Source organism: Carassius auratus, unplaced genomic scaffold, assembly GCF_003368295.1.
Source record: "Carassius auratus strain Wakin unplaced genomic scaffold, ASM336829v1 scaf_tig00216332, whole genome shotgun sequence".
NCBI lineage: Eukaryota > Metazoa > Chordata > Actinopteri > Cypriniformes > Cyprinidae > Carassius > Carassius auratus.
The window spans coordinates 807,501-830,840 of NW_020528515.1; the positions used below are offsets into that span (position 1 = coordinate 807,501).

Sequence of the window (23,340 nt, forward strand, 5' to 3'; positions counted from 1 at the left end):
CACACACACACACACACACACACACACACACACACACACACACGCACGCACGCACACACACACACACACACACACACACACACACACACACACACACACACATGCAGGGAAATATGTCAACATCACTAAACCAAAGCTCAGACCAGATTATGCATGAATCACCACAGTGTCATAACATAACTATTTTATATTATTTTATACTATTTTACATCAAAAGATAACAAAACACGACAAAAAAAAAGTGCACAAATGGCTTCATATATTTCTTTCTGATCATATAATGATGTATTCTAATGAATACATGATCTTTCAATGTGATTCAAGTCACAGAATTTGTCCTGGTGAAAATACTAAATTGTAAAGTTTATTTAAAAAAAAAGTTTTACACCTTATTTCACATATTTTGTGTTGTCATACAACATTACACAAAAAAAAATATTTAAGATCTTTAAATTGTCCAAGAATTTGTCTGAGCGAAAATATGAATACAGTTAATATTTTAAATAAATAAATATATATGTATGTACTAGTGATGTCAAATGATTAATCACTTCCAAAATAAAAGTTTTTGTTCACATAATATGTGTGTGTGCACGCTGTATATTTATTATGTATATATAAATACAAACTCATGCATGTATAATTGTAAGAAAAAATATGTTGTTTATACATTAAATATATTTATGATATATTTAACATGTTTTATTTACTATGTCAATATAAGAAAAATTATATACTATACGTGTGTGTATTTATATATAAATAATGAATATACAAAGTACACACACATATATTATGTAAACAAAAACTTTTATTTTGGATGCGATTAATTGCAAATAATCTTTTGACAGCACTAATACTGTATGTACATATATTTTTAAAAACATTTATTTATTGCATTTCTCTGAATGAAAATATAAATGAAGATATTTAAAATGTATAATATAATTTGTTCATTGATTTATAATCATTTATTTATTGCATTTTAATTTTTGAAAATACAAATTAAGTTTTTAGGATAAAGTGTGCATGATTATTCAATAATTGCATTTTATACCAAATAATACAAATATACTTTTTACAACAATAAAAAAATACAGTATTTAATATCTTTAAATATGACTGTATTTCTAATATTCATGGTAAAAATACCAAAAATTACAATAACTTTATATAAATGGAGTGATTTAAGAAAGAAACAAACAATACACAAACAGGCTTCTTATAACATTACAATAAAACCTTTATAATTTGAGTGAATTCTTAGAATTTCTCCTAGTACAAAAAACTATTTTTGTGTTTGTGTGTGTGTGTGTGTGTTTGTGTGTGTGTGTGCATGTACCTCGACGCTCCTGGCGGGTGTGTTGGGCACCGAGGAGTGTGTCGCTGCGAGGCTGCTCAGAGGACTGTGGGATTGAAACACAGCGGTGCCCACTGCATACACAGCGGCGTCAGGAACACACACTGCAGACAAACACAGACGCTTATCTCCTGCTGAGAAGACTCTGTCCCATCAGCTCTCACTATCACATCAGACACTCTTCTGCATGTGTACAGCTGAGCACACACACACACACACACACAGCTGCAGTGTTACTGACCGAAGCTCTGGTGCATGTCTTTCCATGCATCACCGTTCTGAGCTGTTCAATACTTTAATGAAAAGAAAAAAGCTGAAAATCACATCAGGCAGAGAATAATGAGTGAAATAAGCTCATCTGGGTGCTAAGAGAATAACTGCATGCCGTGACATAATACCTCTGCCATTTCAATTCAAAAGAACTTTTCATTTTTCAGTGCCCCTGTTATTTGGGAATTGAAGATCTGAATTTCATCTCATGCAGTAAAACTATGCAGACCTTCGAAGCAGCAACAGCCACTGCAGGGGCATTTTCAGTGGAAATATAAATGAAATGTGATTTACTTCATTCTGTATCAATCTGAACTCTGCTCATGTGCTTCGAGTGACGTGATTGGAGCAGGGCAACTACCTTGACCAATCAGACTTCAGCAGGAATAACTGGCTTCAGTTTATTTGACTCGCTCAGTGCTAATCAGACATGTAGGCCACATCACAATCTCATATTCATAGTCATATTATTTTATTTTCTTATCATTAAAGCACAATTTGAGCTGAACTGAGCTGGGTAATGACACTCTGTAGAGCTGCTTTATAACTACTTTATAACTGTTATTGAACTAAACTAAATCACCACTGAATTAAACTGGGCTAAATAATGAAAATATTGCTTTCTATAAAGCTGCTTACAGCTGAATTACTTTTAACATTTATGAGTGTTGCATTTGAACTGTATGCTGTAACTGATCATAAAGAAATATAAAGAACAAGCTGCTTCAAAATAATCTAGATTGTATAAAGTGCGAATGTGCCAAAACTCGACATGATTTAAAAATGACACAAAATGAGAATATTACGGTTACAAAGTACTTTTAATATTAAGCATCATTTTATTTTTAACTCATTAATAAATTAATAAAATGTATTTTTAATGATTCATATTTTAAAATTATATATATATATATATATATATATATATATATATATAAACCTTTTTGTTCACAAAAAGAATATGAACAAAAAATGAAATTAAGAACAAGTGCAAATATCACTCTTCATATTGCACATTAGAATTATTTCTTAAAGAAATATTGTGGGTAATATTAGCTAAATTATACACAGATCCACCTAAAATTATAATAGTATAGATTTTCACATTTGGGCTGCAGCAATTTAAATAATGCATACTATATAGTATGCAAGTTGGCCATATCCATATTAAAATACTTTATTAGATCTAGAGATTCATTAATTAATTTACAAAGAACTAGAGCAGATGTCACTCCTCATCCATATTGCAAAAAGTTATGAGCAATAAAAATGCTGAAAACAGTGCACATGCAAGCATTTTTTGTAATGTTTTTAAGATGCACCAATTGAACTGATGCATACTAGCTAGTGTGTGTGCTATGCAGACTACAGAGCCGGAGGTGTGTGTGGTGTTGTGTACCGTGGCGTGTGAACTGGCAGGCGAACGCTCGTCTGGCGGTGCAGGAGTGTGAGCTGGGCTGCCCGCTGCCGTCCAGTGACACACACACTTTCCCAGGCGTCAGTGTGGCCCGGTCCCTCGTGCCCTCCTCGCCCGTCAGGACCTCCGAACCGTCCACCCAGCGCAGGACACGGGGAGAGTACTGATCGCTCAAACCCAACCACACGCCACGCTCCCTGAAACACACACACAACACACACACAACATCACAAACCAGAGCCCAGTGCTGCTCCCGGGCCTGAAGGACCAGCTCAGTAAAGAAAAGGGAACAGAACACATTTCTCTTGTTTGCACAGATTCAGAATGACGTGAATAAATGATGACAGAACTATGACTGCCGGCCCAACTATTGCTTTCGCTCTCCATTTATTCTCATTATACCATCCAGAAGCAGCGACTGAGATTTTAAAGAGATGTCGCTTGTGATTTTTCTTTCCCATGAGCCTCCCGTTGGATTCAAACACACACAGGACGTTAATGCGAGGCGAATGCGATGTTTTATGCATAGTGCGTTCTGAGCTTCAATAACCCTAATAAAGCAGCAGCCGAGGGGAATGTGTGCCTTAATGATGCGTTATTGAACCCGACGGGACGCTGATCATTTTGAAGTTTCATTTGCCTTCAAACGAGACATGAAAACAGTGATGGAAAGCGGGACAGAATTGGCCCCAGTGCCAAAATCATCATACGACAACAGCTCAATTATATTTCCCCAAAATTCCTGTAAAAATGTATTGAACAATGTGATTTATCACTTGAAATGTGATATTTTAATGCATTTTAGAGCAGGGTTATTATACTAAACTAAAACTTTTAAAAACACATATGTTTGCTGAAATACAATAAAAACATAAATATTAAATGAAAACGTAAACTAAACAAAAATGCAAAATTTTGCTTTGGTAACTGTCTAAAAAAAATACTTAAAACAACAACAACGAAAAAAAAAAATTAAACCTATGCAGAAAAACTAACAAAAAATTATAATAATAAAAAACTACAGTGTGCGAAAAAGTAAAATTTAGAAACTGAAAACATAAAGATAAAAGCAAATTCAAAATATTAATTAAAAAAAAAGAATTATAGTAAAATAACACCACATCAGACTTTAGAAACACCAAATCTTTTGAAAAAAGTTCTACAGATGATTTCATAAGATATTCTTAAGAATGTTCAGATTATTGAAGAATTCTTAAAAAGTTCTCAAATATTTTCTTTGATATATATTTAAGAACATTCTTCTAAAGAATTTGAATTATTTAATTTAAAAGATTATAAATAAATAGCATGGCAAACATTTTCTCTGTTTTTCATAATTATTTAACTGCATGACATTCACAAATGAAGAGGGAGGGTTTGGACATCAAGGGTCCCAGCGCAACTGTTCCGCCCACACCATACCACCAGTAACACCACAGCCCTATTACACACACACACACACACACACACACACACACACACACACACACACGCTGAATCCAGCTTCTCACATCTGTTAAAACTACAAATGAAAGAGAAAAAATCAGGGAGGAAAAGAGAGGGACAAAAACACAACGAAAAGAACGAAGAAACAATAAAAAGTGGTCTGTTTGCTTGTGCGTTCTTACATAAGACTGTGTGTGTGTGTGTGTGTTCAGGGTATGTGGTCCATCTGGAGCAGGTTAAGAGATAGAAAACACACTTCCTCCAACACTCGTTCTCTCTCTCTCTCACTTGCTCTGGTAAGTGGAAGCTCTGCCCTCAAATTAATGATGGGTGTGGAACAGAAGACAGGAAACACACACACACACACACACACACACCCTCGCATAGTTAAACGCACATAAACACATAGAACTGGTGTCTCCCCTCTCCTGGAACTGTAACATATTCCCACAGCTGTGTTTCAGCAGATGTGTAACACCACAGAGAGAGTGAGTGTGTGTGTTCACACCTGTAAATATTTCATTGCTAAAGAAGAAAGTTGCACACATACGGTTGAGAGTTTGGACACTTACACTTATTTTTCTAGTTTTCACATTTTATTATAATTTTGAAGTTGTGAAAACACTGAATGAATGTAATGACCTAGTGAGGAAAAAACTCTTTCTATGTCTGGATTCCAGCGACGAAAAGTGCATCCTGGGATGCTTTTTAAAACTAGTGTTGAAGGAACATGCTTTTCCTTTTAGACACCTCATTTAAAAATGTAAATAAATAAATATCAAAAAAGAAATATCAAAAATTAATATATATTTTATTATTAAATAAACATAATAATGTTCCAAACTATAATTGTTTTTAAATAAACATATAAATAAAGATCACTTTAAAATGTTTAATTGTTAAAAAATGCATGAAAACATTTAAATAAATACAAATCTTTTTTTATATATTCTACAAAATCATAAATTTTTTTTTTTAAATGTTTCTTGTGTGTGTGTGTTTTCTTGTTTGAACAGGACCATGTCATTGTCAAGGAAAGTTTTTGTGTCAAAGAAAGTGTTGTTCATTGTTTTTTAAAAAATCTTTTAAAAATGCATGAAAACGTTCAAACTAATAAATAAAATGCTACAAAACTCCTTTCAGTATTCAAAGAATAAGCCTTTACATCAAAAGATTTCTAAAATATCATGAGAAACAAATCCAGTCAAAACAAATGCAGTACTCAAACTTTAAGTTTGTATCAAGACTAAATATTTATGAACATAATATATCTGTGAATATCAGAATTGTAATTGTAAGACTGGAGTATGATGGGAAAGGAGAGTTAATGAATCCAGAGAGGTTTGGATCAGCTCGACGATCCACACACATGAACACCTCCACAGTCTCATTAACACCCCTAGGAAATGATTCCCGGAGTAGGAAAAGTCAAAAGAAAATCGGTCATAATTAAGTTGTAATTGTGAATATCAACTTTGCATTTTAGGCTCTACACATTTTGTGCACTGCTGATGAATAATAACAATAATCACCAGCAGAAAGGACTTCCCATTTAGTCCAATCATGTCCAAATGAGCTATTTTTTTAATGTGACGTTTACAAGCCAGTCAATTTGAAATCATATAGCATGATATAACACTGGCTTACAGCAAAGCTGCGGCTCACTCGACATAGCGACGCTCAGACTATACAATCTTCTCATAACTGATGAATTTTGCAACATTAGTACTGCTTATTACTGTGAAGCTGCTTTGAAATAATTCATATCGTGTAGAACGCTATATAAATAAATGTGTTTTTGACTTAAGAAACACAGTATGTGTTACTGTCCAAGAAAATGTAATAAATTCCTATTATTTCACGATCAGGTGTTTTGAAAACAAACCAGGATTGAGAGTTGACATGCTCGGCAGAGAGATTACAGGTGAACATCAGCTCCGTCTCTGAAGGCAAACCTGTGACTTCATTATAGAAAACTAAATGAGCTATTAACTGCTCTCTTCGCTCCTGGTGCTCAGTGTACAACAAGAGAGAGAAGAGATGAACACAACAAACTAGATGAAGCAGAGCAAGGCAGAAATGTTCATTAAGTGCCTGAAAATTACATTACAAGCCCAAACAAAGGCAGTGCATTGCAAAATACACACACAAACATCAAAACATTTTAAAATCAAGATCTGCGTCTGCTCTTTGGCTGTGAACGTTCTGCCCTTTCTGTCTGTTCCTGTGAGGAACTCACACTTTTCAGTCTTTTTGCTGCAGGTCATAAACTGGGCAGCTCTGAGGGTGACTTTAAAAGGCATATCCCATGGTGCCCTGCTGCTGTTTCAGAGTCACCTTCTAGAGGACTGGACGTGAGTGAAGAGAAAGTGAGCGGCGTTCAAAAAGTGGCACAGCTCTCAATGGGAAACGTTGCACTGGCAGCGCAAGTGTCTTAATTCAGCATCTTTAGGAGATAGAATTTAATAGTGAAATGTGACGGAATTTGAACACATGAGTAAATCACATGAAAGCCAGATCTCTGAGACGGAATCCTCCGATACAAAGTAACAAGATAATAGATTTTGGAATTTTGGATTTAGAACTTTGGAATTTTGAATCAATGCCCACAGAGGTTTCAGAACAACAGTTGAAACAGTTTCTGACTCACTGTGTGATCCGAGGGGCCAGAAGGTCCCGGACGGTTTGGGAATGCACCACGGCGAGCTCCCCTCCACGAGCTGAACAATTCCTCCGAGCATCTGACCAGCTGACTTCCTCCGACACCAACAGGAAACAGCGGGACGAGTCAGCGTGATGGATCGCATCTGGCAAACACAGCGGCTCCGCTAAAGGAGCAGAGAGCTACACTTCAGAAGCATATCATACAGAACAATTCTAAACAGCAAGAATATATATGATATGATGAATATGTTTTTGGAAAAAACACATAAATTTCAACAAAGCTGCATTTTATTGGGTTAAAAATACAGTAAAAACAGTTATATTGTGAGTTTAACTGGATGATTGGGAAAATTCACAGTTTCATTAATACAAAAGACTACAGCAAATATTAACCATTCATTCAGAATTAATTAATATTAACATGAACAAACAAGGGCAAATATCATATGCTAAATATGCTGAAAGAGATTAAAACATGAACATAAAATGCAAATCAACATACCACTGAGATTTCAGTGCAACAACAAAAAAGCTTACTGTACAAAACACGGTTTATTAAAATTAAACGTAATTTTATAGGTCATTAACCTATATTAAATGTCATCTATTTAAAATCTTATTATTAAGAATTAGTTTCATTCCTGTTTTTTTGATGATCTCATTCAACTTTTTCATGTTGATATCTAATTTCATGAGCTTCTACCAAGTGACAGATGAATGTAATTGGATGTAGACAACAAAATGCTTAAAAGCCGATGAGCGAATGTTTAAAAGCTAAGTTGCATTAGGCATTGTTTTTCCTGCTGTAAGTAAATCAGTAAAGATCTCCTCCGCTCAGCTCTGCTTCTGCAGCTGTTTTCTTCTCGCTGCTCTTTATCTGTTCTCTCAAAGCAAACAATGATGGACAGATCTCTGCAGGGCTGATGAACAAACGAGAGAATCGCCTTGCTTTGTGTCAGAGACAGAACCTTTATGGCTCGAAAGATCATGAAAGGCAGGATATTTTAAGAGAGAGTCCCATGGTCACTTCAGAGCGTGTTATATCTGAGCCGTGGTGACATACAGTGAGAATGTGTCATCACCAGTTTGTATGTGACTGTACGTACAGTAGTGAGCTCTCTGTCCAGACAGCATTTCTAGTGAAAAACATCTGTCCAAAATGGCAGAAAAATGTTTATTATGAATTGTTCTTCATTCAGTGCTAAAAAAATGATTTTAATCAATATAAAATCTGATGACAGCAGTATCATTAATTGTGTTTATTATTATATTATTATTGTATTATTTAGCTCAGACCACAGGGGGAAAACAAAAACAAAAATCAACCAATTACTAATGCTTTATTTTAATAATATAATATAATATAATATAATATAATATAATATAATATAATATAATATAATATAATATAATATAATATAATCATGAATTGCACATTTACTTGATCAAAAATACAGTAAAAACTGTAATATTGATAAATATTATTACTTTATTATTATACTATTTCATTCAAAAAAACTGCTATCTATTTAAATATAATTACAAATATAATTTATTTGATTTACTTTGTATTTTCAGCATCATTCCTCCAGTCTTCAGTGTCACATGATCCTTCAGAAATCATTCTGATATGTTTGTAAAAAAGTGGTGTTAGAACAGAGCGTATGTTTTTGTCTTGTACCTCTTGCTATCTCTCTCCCATCCTTCCTGATCCTCCAGTCCACGTTAACGCCCACTCCGCCCCAATTGACCAGAGAGACCGCCTCCTCCAGGCTCTGATTGGCCACTATGAGCTGGGGGCAGTGGAGCTCGAGTCGAGGGGGCAGCTCCACGCTCACGTTCCCCTGCGCCACGATCTCCTGGTGACCCGCTGAGAGACTCACCTGAGCCTGGTACCGTCCCGGGACACCGTACTTATGCCTCGCCGTGGTGTTGGGCGTAGAGGTGTTTACCCGGGGTGAAAGGTCACCGAAGTCCCATGAGAAAGAAGCAGGGGAGACGGACGAGGCGACAGACAGGACAGCCTCTGAATGGACGGACACACGGCGAGAAGCGAGAGAGGCGGAGAAATTCACCTGTGGATGGAGCATATTCAAACTACGATGACACATTTTTGGAAAAAAATCTCTTCTGCGCATCAAGGCTGCTTTTATACTAGCAATTTATACTACTAAAATACAGTAAAAACAGTAATACTGTGAAATATTATTACAGTTTCAAAATAACGGTAAATATATTGTAAAATGTAATTTATTGCTGTGATGCAAAGCTGAATTCAGAAATCACAAAACATTTCTTTGATGAAAATGTTCTAATTTGAAATAGAAGACTTTAGTACCATTATAAATGTTTTTACTAATAGTTTTGATTCATTTGATATATCCTTGCTGAATAAAAGTAATTATTTAATTATAAATATATCTTAGTGAATCTAAACGTTTGACTGATTCTTTGAGTCAGTTCTTCTTAATGAATCAGTCAAAAGAATCAGTAGCTGACTAGAGAAGTTGTGCTATTTGTTGTTTTGTGCAACCTTTGACAAAATCAGAACACACATAAGTTTTCTTTGTATTATTATTTAGGTTTCCAGAATTCTGAATTAGAACCATTTCTCACATTCTGAATTCACATCGAAACCACTTTTTAGCATGCAGTATGCTATTTCACCTCACAGCACATTGCATCATGGGTAATATTACACCCAAAAAGTGTGCACGGTTATATACTTTTAAAAATCCACCAGGAATAGACCACAATCCAGGTATTTTTAGTGTACCATGATTTATAATAATATAATAAATTCACAAGAGCACTCATGATTCTGAAATGTTAGATTATTTTGTTTACCATGAAAATGGCCTAAAATTTTGTCCGAAATTAATAAAAAATTTGTCTAATATCCAAATTTGTTATAGAATTTCCATTTTGAAGTATGAAAAAGCCTGAGATGAAATCAGCATCCTCTAAAACCTCTAAAACCACTCACATATTGTAGAAATTGGCCATTCAGTGCAAAATATGTGGTCAAAATAGACGATTAAGCTAATAATGCTTATAATGCTAATTATGCAAATTGCTCAACATATGTAAATTAGCATCCGGTAGTTTCTGTATACTGGGGACCCATACTTCACATTTCTGCAATAAAACTTTGGTGTATTCAACATTTCCGGGTTCACCTAGTTGGCTACTTGACTATAACGCATTAACTCTAATCAGGAACATAAAAAGCATTTGAATTTGAATTCATCCCATATGTGAGCTCATCTAAACCTGTATGACTATACGGCAATGTAACAGTCTGCACCTGAAAGACGTCCCTGGCCACAGTCCAGCGGCACTCCTTCATGACCAGCGGGTCGGAGCAGGCGGCCGAACACTGGGACTCGCTGATGTAATTGGGCTCAGAGTTGGTGCTGCACAGACACTCTCTCTGCTGTCCCAGACCGCCGTAGCGCTGGCTCTCGTGGAAGCACTTCGAGTTGCACTCCTCACGTGAGAACGGCCCTGGAGTGGAGGAGGAGAAGATGACCAGCTCCACACCTGCCACATGCTCCTCGTCCTGCAGACATCCAGCGTACGTCAGGCCTGAGAGATGAGAGAGAGAGAGAGAGAGAGACAGCAACAGACATGTCAAAGCTCTTCAAACGGTTATCAAAAAATAAAATACTTCAGAAGTAACTGGCCTAAACTCTTCACACTTCCCAGAGCAGTGTCCTGTCACTCACCGCAGGTGTGCACACTGACGTTGAGCAGCGGCTGGTTCTTCAGCTCGGCCGGATGGTCACAGAGCACAGAGTCGGGTCGCTTGACTCGAACGCCCTGGTCCTGCAGCCAGCTCACCAAACGCACCAGCTTACAGTCGCAGACGAACGGGTTAAAGCTCAGATCTCTGAGGGAACATTACACAAACACACACAGGCTGAAGACACTGCATGGCCCTGACTCGAACAGCGACGTGTGATAAGGAGAGTCATTTAAAGAGACCCGGGGTGTGACATGAGCCGTGTTTGGTCTGAGGTGTACACAGATGATGGTACACGGTTTAATCAGTCCAGGAAACACAACACACACTCTAATCTATAATTATAGTGCAACTGAAAGACGTTCAGCGGGGAATTTTAATCTGCGTATGAAAGCGCTACTTGAAAAGTCACGGAGGGAACGCCGTACTAGGAAATAAAGCTTTAGAGAATTAAAGAACGCCACCAGAATTCGGATAAGAACATTTAATCATCTGATAAGTGAACATTAAATCACTAAGGGCAAAGAATCGTAATGTTTCTTTTAAATATAATCATTATAATTTAGCAAAACATTACTGCGATAAAATGCAATAAATATACTGTTTAGGGCCATTGGGATTCCCTGATATTATTTTCGTGACAAGCACATTTCCTCTTCAGATTCTCATTACTGTAAAACAAATCATCTGGAGACACTTTAAAATTAAATTCAGGAATCAAAAACTACCACCAAGTATACAGTACCTGTAATTGTACTTTGCAATATAAATCATACATTATGACATATTTTATTGGAGTAATCTCTACTGCAATTAAAGATGATATATATTATTTAATTTAAATAAAATATTTAAATAAAATAAAAATGGTTGCTGTAATAAAGGATGCAATGATATATTATTTAATATTATGCAATTTATATGACCACTTTTAAAGCATTAACAGACATAAACATAAATAATTGTGTCTTAGAGGTGGTTTATTTGTGTGTTGAATGAAATCTGTATGAAGATCTAGATTGGTTTTCTGTCAGGTTTGGACAGCACAACACTGGAAACACATGCGTGTTTATACTCACATCGTAGTTAAATTAAATAAATGATCACACGTTCGCTCCTCGATGGTGGTGATCTGGTTGTTGCTCAAATCTCTGCAAGACAAAAGTGAATTTATATAAATATCATTTCTCAGCCTCAGTAGTGTTTCCTTCTTTCTTTTCCTCTCAGTATAATCGTTCCCTTGTTCAGCCGCTGGAGCAGCATATGGAAAAGTTCTGGAGAGATTTTGGTGTACCAGACGTTTGTGTGTGTGTGTGTGTGTGTGTGTGTGTGTGGGTGTGTGTGTGTGTGTGTGTGGGTGTGAGTGTGTGTGTCTGTGTGCGAGTGATTGTGTGTGTGTGTGTGTGAGTGTGTGTTTGTGAGTGTGTGTGTGTGTGTGCTGAAAGGGAGCAGGAAATGGTGCAGTCAAAGCCTGAAGCAATGACTTTTAATTGGTTGTAAACGGGCTTGTGATTGAACGAACAATGTGTGTGTGTGTGTGTGTGTGTGTTAGAAACACTGTAGCTGAGGTGCAAGTGTGATGTTTTTATCAAAGATGAACGTCTGGATACATGACTTCACTTTCTGTTTCTTCTGCTTTTGTTTGAGCTGAAAGAGTGGAGTGTGTTCGTTCAGTTTCTTCAGCGTTTGACTCTGTGGTTCGGGAGAGACTCCAGAAAGATCCGCCTACACTTTCTCACCATATGAGCTCCAAAACGGTCTGGGAACTAGACCATACAGCCGCCCACACACACACACACACACACACTTACAGCACAGCTAGCGGCCCACAGTCCAAGATCCCGTGAGGAAGAGTGACCAGACGATTACTCTGAAGATACCTGAGGAGAAGAGCAGACAACTGAAACACAGTGTGTCTGCTTCAGTTAGCTTCAGTTCCACATATAAAATAATAATAAATGTGTTTACACAATATATATGTGTATACTGTGCATATTTATTAGCTATATATAAATATAAACACATGCATGTAAAGTTTGTAATTGAAATCCTCGATCATAAGATTATAACAGGCATCTTCCTATTAGAGACCTGCACGATCACGGCACCCATCACAGCGCTGCGGGACAACACCTGATGCCATCTTAAAATAAAATAGTCTAAAAGATGTCATGATACATTATTTACATTGCTAATCATAACTCTAATTATGGTAGTATTCAACTGCATTCCAGTAATGATAATCAGGAGAGAAAATGGGCTGAGAATAATTTCTTAATAATTTCTGAGAATAGGTTCTTAAAGGAAGCTTTATTTTTATTGTGGAAAATGTAATTAATCTATACCTATAGCATGAAGAAACACACTCACGTTTGCACCAGACCACCTATTACAGACGAACATCTCCAGCACACACACACACACGCTCACACACACGCTCACACACACGCTCACACACGAGAGACGTGGCACTTACAGCTCCTTGAGGGCGGTGAGGTGATCAAAGAGGCTGGAATCCACCGAGAGAATGTGGTTTCTGGACAGATCTCTGCAACAGAAGCCAGAAAGAGACGCTTAGAGATGCACACACACTCAGACTCAGAGGAAGATGAGAAGAAGTCAGCCGTTTCTAACCCGTGTGACTGACTTTCTTCTGTGAAACACAAAAGGAGATGTTTAGCAGAATGTTCATGCTGCTCTTTTTCATACGGTAAAAGTGAATGGAGACTGAAGCAACACAGAAACTATTATACAATACTTATATATAAGTAGTTTGTGACTTGTGTACAACATCACAAGGATCATTCAATGGATTTATGTGACTGAAATTTGAAATCTTCCCCAAATCCCAAATTTGAGTACTTTCATGGCACACAATGACAACGTCAATTACTGTACACTGGTGTAGAAAGAAAGAAAGACATAGCAAAAATTAAGAAATGATTGCAATTGCATTTTTGTGTATACCACCGAAAATGGACATTACATACTGTCTTTTTTTCATTTCCAATATTATTTCTACTATTTCCTGCTTATTTAAGGAAGAATAAAGCAATATTCTGATCTGAAGAACCACAAAGAAAATATCAGAAACATGTTTAATCTAAAAAGATCCATACTGTATATTGCAACTCCGGTTTTGTCTTTTATACTCATCAAAGCTGTATTTACTCAATCAAAACACAGTAAAATCAGTAATATTCTGAAGTAATATTACAATAACAAAATATAACAGTTTTATATTTGAATATATATATATATATATATATATATATATATATATATATATATATATATATATATATATATATATATATATATTCAAATGTAATATATTTCTGTGATCAAAGCTGAAGTCTTCAGTGTCACACGATCCTTCAGAAATCATGTGCTCTGAATCTTTTCTAATAATTCACGTTGATGAAAACAGTTGTGCTGCTTCATATTTTTGTGGAAACTGACTTTTTTCAGAACTCTTTGATGAGTAACACATTGAAAAGTACAGCGCTGATTTGAAGCAGAAATCTTTTGCAACAATATGAATGTCTTTACTTTCACTTTTGATCAATTTAATGCATCCTTCTGAATAAAAGTATTCATTTCTTTCAGAAACATTATTTACCAAACTTTTGAACAGTGCATACGTTATAACATATGCATTATATAAAGAAATAATTATTAAACCCACATTTTTTTCGTAGACCCAAGTTCATCCCTCATGATGTAAAGTGCAAACAAAATCAAGATAATGGACCAATCAGAATCAGTCTTTCCCATTAACACACCAATCAATTAAACCAATAATGCAATCTGCACAACAGACGGGTGTCAGCACGTGTGTGTGTGTGTGTGTGTGAACTCTGTTCCCAGAAGAAAACATCTGTCCATTCCAGACAGACTGTGTAAGAGAAGAGGAGGAGTTTTACTCGACTGACGCTCCATGCTGATGAAAAGCCTCTGCTAAAGTCATTACTGTGTCAATTCCTCACTAATAGGAGGCGTTCTTACACATCATCACCTTACATAACACAGCCTGTGTGTGTGTGTGTGTGTGTGTGCAACAAATCTGAATGTTATCACTGCACAGTGAATGAAAGTGGAGCGCATGTGTGTCAGTCACTGAGGGACCGAGTGTATTTTGAGCACAATCAGATTTATATCGTGTTGTGTAAGGGTCTCCGAAAGTTTATTCAAGCAACTAGAATGGAAAATAGTATCTTAAGCTCACAGTTGTGAGATGTCAGAAATCAGAGAAAAACTTCTGCCTTGAACTTATTCTGGTTTGTCTGAGTTTACCCTGGTCAGAATGAGAAGTTGATTCCTGTTTCTGACCGCAACAACTTCTATAAGTTAATAAAATAATAACACGTTATTTTATGTACACCGGACACTAGAACACCAAGATCATAGGTTTGATGCCTAAGATGAAATAAAATAAAATAAAAACCTTGAATTCAATTTGTTTTAGATAAAGTGGCTGTCAATTGCATACAAAAAATATTTACAATAAATATATTAATAACACTATGTAAAAATAATTTCATTAAATAAAGGAATACATTTACATTTGCAAATTTGATTTTATAAGCATGCCATGGTTCTGTTTTTGACATAAATACTATAAAACAAATAAATAATAAAGATAATGGAATACCTTTAGCATAAAAGGTTGAATAAACATGGGTCCAGCATTGGATTACAAAAAAAAAAAACACATAAATAAATAAGGATAAAAGTATCTGTCAAATGCACATAAAAATCTAATAAAATATAAAATCATTAATTGTATAGATTTCTATAATAAATACTTTAAAATAGATTGTGTATATAATTAATGATTTAAACTAAGTGCTTTGTATGGCATGCAAAATCAATTATAATGCCATTGCTAGATGCTAAATAATTTCTGTACAAGCTGTTTCAAGGGATTTCACACAATTCTAACTGATAAATGAACATCTTGTAACCTCAAAGTAAAGGTACAATTTGTAAGATATTTGCAGTAAAATATCCAAACACCACTAGGCTAGTGTTATATATTGTGTCCAGCTGAAAACGTATGCTATTATAACGATCAACAAGATTAGTATTATGGGGAATTTACGCCAAACGCTGGGCATCGCATCTCTAGACCCACGCAAGGACGCGTCTGATCCATAGTCTGATCGCGTCTTTGCATTGACTTTGTATGTAATCTACTCGCGCAAATCGTTGAACTCGCGTTAAATCCATGATTTATCTTTCCGTCTGATTGATGGCCGGCAGCGGTTGGGTAGAAGACAACAAATCCCATCGTTCCACGCTCCTTCTTAGCGTCATCAAACCACGCGATTGTTATTGTTTTGGTAGTGCGCCCTCTAGTGGCAGGTCCTGCAACCTGTACCTTTAACACCATTTTAATTGCGTTAAGTGAAGTTTTATATTTGAATTTCTAACACTTCTTTTAACCCAAATGGCAGGGTTTCACAAAAAAGCAACAAACAACCAATCATAAACTGAACAACGCTTGCCTCGTTTAATATTCATGCACTTCTAGTCAAAGAAACTTTAACATGAGGTACAAGTAGTTAAATAAGGTCACGTATTAAACACACATGGAAACTGGAACGCCCAGGATTTATCTTAAAACCTTTGCTTTGGAGATTTCTCTCTTTATTTGTATGTCATTCCTTCATGTATTTAGTTTAGTTTATTGATTGCAGAAGGAAGATCTGAAGCTGATGATTTCCACTTGGGCTTCAGTGTTTGTGCGCCTGATTGCTGGAAAAACGGCCGCTGGAATATGAAGTAGCTCTCACGTGTGGCTCAGATTTTCCATGCAGCAGTTGAAAAGGCTTGATTTAGCGTCCAGATTCACTTCAACAGACAAGAGCGGATTGTGGTTCTGCTGTTTTTCTGCTGTGAGCTCTGGACAGAGAGACGGGAACTGTCTGAATGCACACTTACTTCACAACTACAGCTGGAGGAAAGCCTCACAAGTCACCACAAACCAAAAGCAACCAAAAAGTACCATGGTATGTTTTTAGGATGTATACCATAAACTACATAAAGACTATGGTCCATAAATATTTTAAAGAAACGGATCACCCACAAATGTACATTTGCTGAAATTTCACTTCCAGAGGAGGTGAGCTAGCAATATAATGCAAAGTTTCTCCAAATCCGTTTCAATGAAGAAACAAACTCATCTATATCTTGGATGCCCTGGGAGTGTTATGCATCAAAGTGCATGTTTAAGTTCCATTTCACCTTAAAATCAAAAGAAAAAAGGAAAAGAAAGGTATTATTGCAAATAAATGTCTCATAGCAAAATTTTACAAACAAGACAAAACAAGATTTTAATGTATTTTCACCATTTAACTTCAAATTAAACATTCCTTCCTGCGTTAAGTAGTTTCTGTGTGACCAATCCCATGAGCCACTGGAAGATCCAACTATGACATCATGCTTCTAAAACCAGGTTCCTAATGATGTCATTGAGAAGATCCTCATGCATGAGATCAGAAAACATCCTGATTCACAGCTGGCATGAGCATGGAAATGAGGTATTATGACAAATCCATATTCACAATAACATCAGCTATTCGTTTTAGAGCCGAAATAAAGTTACTGCAGCGCATGAGTATGTGCATGAACACAGAACACCGTTTCCTCTCTCTCTGTAACATAAAGCTCCAGTGTGCAGCCTGAACATGACCATATAAATGTGACCTCTTCAGTTTATATTAGCAGAAGTCAGGCTCCTGTGTGCAGCTCTGCGCCAGAGCCCGAGCCCCTTGGCGGAGCTGCGCGAGGGAGACTGCGAGCGACATATGGTTCTGTTTAACTCTACCAGGCATGCTGATTTCACCTTATAAGGGCCGAAGGGCTGTCTGGTGCCACTTCGAGTAGGAGTGAGAGAGAGAGAGAGAGAGAGAGAGAGTCAAACGGACAGAAAGAAAGATGGCAAAACAGCCCAGAGAGTGTTTCATTCCACAGCTAAAGAGATTCATATCAGCCTCTCTAGCTTGCAAAAAGACTGGAATATGAAAGGATTATGACAGAGGAAGTCATATAAAGCCAGGTTTCCATCCAAAGTTGCGAATTTAACTTATGCGCAAAAATGAAATATCATGCAAAATATTTGCAAACAAGCACCGTTTCCATCCAAAGAGTTTAAGAGATCAAGATCATCACTTCCTGATAAACTGGCACAATACATCACTAAGAAAAGTAGGAGAAGCTACTGAATAATATTTTCCTATATAATAAATGACTTGCACTTCAGAACGAGCAGACGCAACACAATGAAAGCGGTCATTGCTTTCGGAGGTGGACGCTGCTGTTTGGGAACGCAGTGGTTTAACAGTGCTGAGAGACAATTATACAGAAATACTGGCATTTCAAAATGACCATAACAATATTTCAGATGCTATGAAATGAGATCAGTCTGCTGGTTATTTAGGATTTACCGTCCCATCATGCATTGAGGAATTTATTTGCAAAACGCATTTCCGTTTCCCATTATTTGGATTAGCCCTTTTTCTCTCATGTCAAAAACCACCTCAAGCGAGCGTAAACACTTTTTTGTGAATTAAGGCATTTTTATTCTAAATTCTGTGTTTCCATCACTCGATTCTGATGCGATTCTTCAAAATGCACATAAAATCAGGGTGATGGAAACCCAGCTATAGTGACATCAGTTTTCCTTTAAATTATTTACAATGTTTGTTGACTGTAGAACGTTCTGGTTTTGTTGCACCATGTCACTCTCTCAATGTAAGTTACGTTCACAATGCATTAGAAAGATGGTAATGGTAAACTTTCAAATTGTAGTATGCTACGTCTTAGCCACATGACAACCATCTGAACTGTTTACATCAGCATGTTATGAAATTTATTAAATATTGCATTATTGCATATTCTGGAATTGTTAATCCAGTTATCATCTCAGAACAATGACATTTTTTTTTTTGCCATCTAATTTTGCACAAACACTTTAGAGCATCTGGTAATTAGGGATGAGCACTACAACTAATTTAACAGTCGTTTACAAGGAATTGCAGTTTTAACATTTGTTAACCAAATAACAAGCTGTTTCTGATTAAATCCTCAAATTGGGAATGGAAGGTCAAGTTGAGTGTAGTGCATTCTGGGACATAGTAACACAGTGCTGTTTTGTGTAAAATGTCTATTTGCAACAAACGAAAGAACCAACCAACTGTAAAAAGAAAAAAATACATATAATAATTTTTAAACTATGGGAAACTGTAGTTCTGATTCATGCGTCACACTGGTAATGGAAGGTCAGGTTTAGTGCATCATTTTCTATTGCACGTTACAAATAGAGTAGATTATTAAACAGGTATTCCATGCAAAATGACATTTTGCTTACTGTGCACTGTACTGAATAGAGTAGAACTAGTGTAGTTTGGCATGTGACTGTGAAGATAGTCATGGTGTGAGATGAAGAGACTGGAGCCGTGAGGATGACAACACTGACCACTGCCATGAGCATTAGGCAGAGCAGAGCCAAAACAGCCAAGCCACAACTGGCTGTAACCACGATTACACACTAGCCCACTAAACAGCAGTCTGTCTGTTGTGGCCGAGATGGAAAAAAGCGTAAGGGTAGGAGGAGGAGGGGAAGAAAGGAAGAAAAAGGAAAGAATTTTATGGCGCGCTCCGTTTTGTTTATGTTCAAAATTTCAGAAGGAGGGGGTCAATGATTCAGGCCAGCGCTCTGTGTGTGTGTGTGTGATCATGGATCTCATTTATTTAAGTCAGTGTGTGTATAAATTACAGCCCAAATGTGTGTGTGTTTGTGTAAATATTAAGTCTGAGTGTGTGTGTGTGTGTGTGTTTGGTCCTGATAAGTACCAGAGTGGTACTGTAGCACCTCGGGGCTTTCAGTGAACAATCGTCCACTGTGAGCCGCTCACATCTGGCTCTATTCCTCAGCTCGGCTCCTGGATCTGTCCGACCCGGGCAGGGTGCCTCATTCTGGGCTCATGTGTGGCAGAGCGGCCCCTCTCCTCCTGGAAGTCCGTCCCCGGAGGATGATTAACAGGGTACTTTCCAACTGCCAGGAAAAGAGAGGAGGAGGAGAGAAACGCTGCGTTCCTACAGCTATAGCGAACTGCACTGCTGCCTACTGAGGATGCATTCACACACGACATGTTTGTGTTCAAAAACAGACAGAATTATAATAATCAAGACATGTTTTTACTGTTAATAATTTGATGTCTTCATGTAATGCAAACGGCATGAGATGCTATTGAGAGACACCAGCAATGATTAAAAAATAGTGTTTTTTTAATGACAATTGAACAGATTTTCCTCCAAACTCTCATTCTCGTCAGTGTAATGTGTGAAAATTACAATACGTTAATCAAAAAATATTTATACAGGACAAGCTGTGTTACTTCTGATAAGAAACAAAGCCTCAGATTTTAAATACTGTACAAAAAAAAAAAAGTTATGACACTCTTAAATGTTGTGGGACCGATCGCTTTACCTTAAATGGGTCACATTGAGATTTCTTTCTCTATTAATGACATCTGTGGCTCTGTCTTGACCGAAAAGAGGGTCTCTTAGGAGATGTATTAAGTTATTACACTTTGATGGAAGATTAGAAAGACATTTGTTTGTAATAACTGCCAGTCCTTCTGAGTAAAAAGCTCTTTGCTTTGTCCTTCTCAGGACATGGTGTGCGTTTTTACTCTGCTGCTGCATGAGCTGTCTGGATCCCAGCTGGCTCACACACACACACACACACACCTACAGGCACGCAAATATATACTACACACTCGCGTAAACATACCGAGTCAGAGTCGAACAACATCAAACCTCATCTGATCTAAAGATGTTTGAATCACCTTTAACACTTTAACAGACTCATCAAACAATGACTGATCATCTCATTACACTGAAGAAAACTGCATCAAATTCTGTCATCACTAACACAGTGTGCAGAACTAGTCTTTAAGAGTCACAAGTGTTTTGTGCATGTACTTAGAGCCAATGGATCCACACATAATATCACACCTATCAAAACAACACACACACACACACACACACACACGCAGGAGCCGACCACAGAGCAGCTGCACAATGACTCACTGAATCATTTGTGGACTGATGGAGTGAGTCACTGAGCCAGAGAATCAATTGCACGAGTCGCTGACTCACTGTTTGTACAGCCAAATGACTCTGAATCAATGAAGCTGAACCTCCACAAAGGCACCTCAGCAGTCTGTTCATATCCAAACGTGACTCCATATATTGGGGAAAACTCCAATGGAAAGAAACGAGAAAAATATGTTTCGCATAATAAAACAGAATCCAGTTTTCATGACAGTCAAGCATATTTTATTTCACACTCTCATTTAACTAAAAAACTAATCTAATTCACATTAGTGTAATGTGAGAAACAAATCAATAACATTAATTTTAGTTATTTAATATGTATTTAAATGTTAAAATAAATAAGCACATTACAATTTTTAAAACTATTATTTAAAGTATATTTTTACCTAAAAAATGTAAGTAAACAAATTACACAAATATAAATTACTAAATTTACTAAAACTAAACAGCAGAAATCATCATGGCATCAAAACTATAAGCTCATAAACATATGATCATCCATATACAGGTTAGCCAATCAAAACAGAGATCAACCATAGACAGTAGCCTTAAAGAGACAGTAACCCACATATAAAAACACCCGGTGGAGAACGGTCATGAACCTCAGGAACAAATGTGAGATGTGACCAAACATTACTCACATCTTTATTTAGACAGTTCTATTACATAACATGTTATCTGCTCTTATACGACCCCTTTAAATACTCGCAGCAGGAGAAGCCCAGCTGTCTGGAGAACAGAGAGAGAAACATCAGCAGAGAGAGAGAGACAGAGAGAGAGAGAGACAGAGAGAGAGAGAGACAGAGAGACAGAAAGAGAGAGAGACACAGGAAAGAGAGGCTCAGGATCTGGAGCAGAGAGGAAGTCATCCACTGGAGATTGAGAAAGCCAGATTAATACAAAGATCGAGTGTTTATATGCATCAAGTGCTCATATAAGGATGTTTATATCTGCTGTGGAAATCATGTACATGCACGAAAATATTCAACTAAGTCCACAGTCATTGCTGTACAAAAGTGTTTTTGGCGTTAACTAAAACTAAACTATAAAATAATTTATTTTAGTCATAGAAATAAAGGTTAAATCATTAAATAACTAAAAAAGCAGAAATGTTGGCTTGGCAACTAACCAAAATATGCAAATAAAATAAATTGAATTATAAATAAAATATGCACAAAGTTTACTAAAATGGTAATAAAATGAATTACAAAAATGGCAAAAAAAAAATTAAAATAGGAAAAAATTATATAAAAATGACAAGCATATAAAAAACAATACTAAAACTTCAACTAAAATGAAAACTGAACATGTAAAATATTAATAAATAATCTATTGTACTATACACTGTAGAGTACTGTAAAATAAATTAAATAATAATAATAATAAAAAATTTTTATGTCATTTAACACTATGCAATGAAATAAAAATAAATAAATAAAATTAAAAAACAGGTAAAATAGAGGTAAAACTTTCACGTATACAAATTAACGAATCAGAATTTCTGGTTGGTTTCCATTTAATTTCTGCTCTGTTTGATCTATATTCAATCTCTGCTAACGTTCTATCAACAGCAATTAACGTCATAATGTCAGTGTCTTTTAACAAATCTCACAAATAATCGCAGCACTCCATATTATTTATGGTCAACATTTTAGTACTTCATATCCACAAAAAATTCCTTAAAAGACAACAAAGTCAACATGTCAGAGCTGAAATGGGGTTAACAGACATGAACTAAGAGCCACAAAGGTCTAGTTTTCATTTCATGGGGTTAAAGACACCAACAGCTGCTCCTGAATCAGTGGAAAAACACAGACAAGCGAGTCAGGGACAGATTTATCAAGGACGTAAATACATGTGCAGAAAACACAGGCTCTCAGGGTTATCGAAGCCTTCGCAGTCTGTTATTATTCTGCCTTTGGCCGCTGTGCAGTAACTCATGCAAAGAGTTTCATTTTTGTTTGCTTCAGGGTTTGATGCTTTACCGCCTCTGGCTCTCAGTGCCGGCGGAAAGAGATGTGAGAGAACGGGGAAATGCATGGTAGTGGTTATTTTTACTTGCATGGGAATGAACAGATGAGGAGGGGAAGAAACAGCACATTGAGATGAACAAAAACACTGCCAAATATAAGCACACACACACACACACACACACACACACACACACTAGCACTAGCACTAGCGAGTTGAATCAGTGATGAATCAGTGTTCCTCTAAATGAAGCACAGCCCTGCAACAAATGACTTCCATAACCAGCTGCGTCTGGAGCAAACATTCCTGGACGTTTCCATCAAAACACAAGCTGATGAT

The 23,340-nt window shown here is 36.5% G+C and overlaps 1 protein-coding gene across 1 annotated transcript in view; it reads right to left on the reverse strand.

Moving 5' to 3' along the window:
* LOC113097609 (polycystin-1-like) overlaps nt 1-23,340 on the reverse strand; it is a 77,306-nt gene that overhangs the window by 49,142 nt on the left and 4,824 nt on the right. The window contains exons 2-10 of the mRNA XM_026262873.1: nt 13,379-13,450; nt 12,714-12,782; nt 11,982-12,053; nt 10,886-11,049; nt 10,465-10,745; nt 8,839-9,232; nt 7,144-7,321; nt 3,030-3,244; nt 1,343-1,464 (exon numbers count right to left, since the gene is read on the reverse strand). Of these exons, the coding sequence (XP_026118658.1) occupies nt 1,343-1,464; nt 3,030-3,244; nt 7,144-7,321; nt 8,839-9,232; nt 10,465-10,745; nt 10,886-11,049; nt 11,982-12,053; nt 12,714-12,782; nt 13,379-13,450 (1,567 nt within the window). The remainder of the gene's footprint in view (nt 1-1,342; nt 1,465-3,029; nt 3,245-7,143; nt 7,322-8,838; nt 9,233-10,464; nt 10,746-10,885; nt 11,050-11,981; nt 12,054-12,713; nt 12,783-13,378; nt 13,451-23,340) is intronic.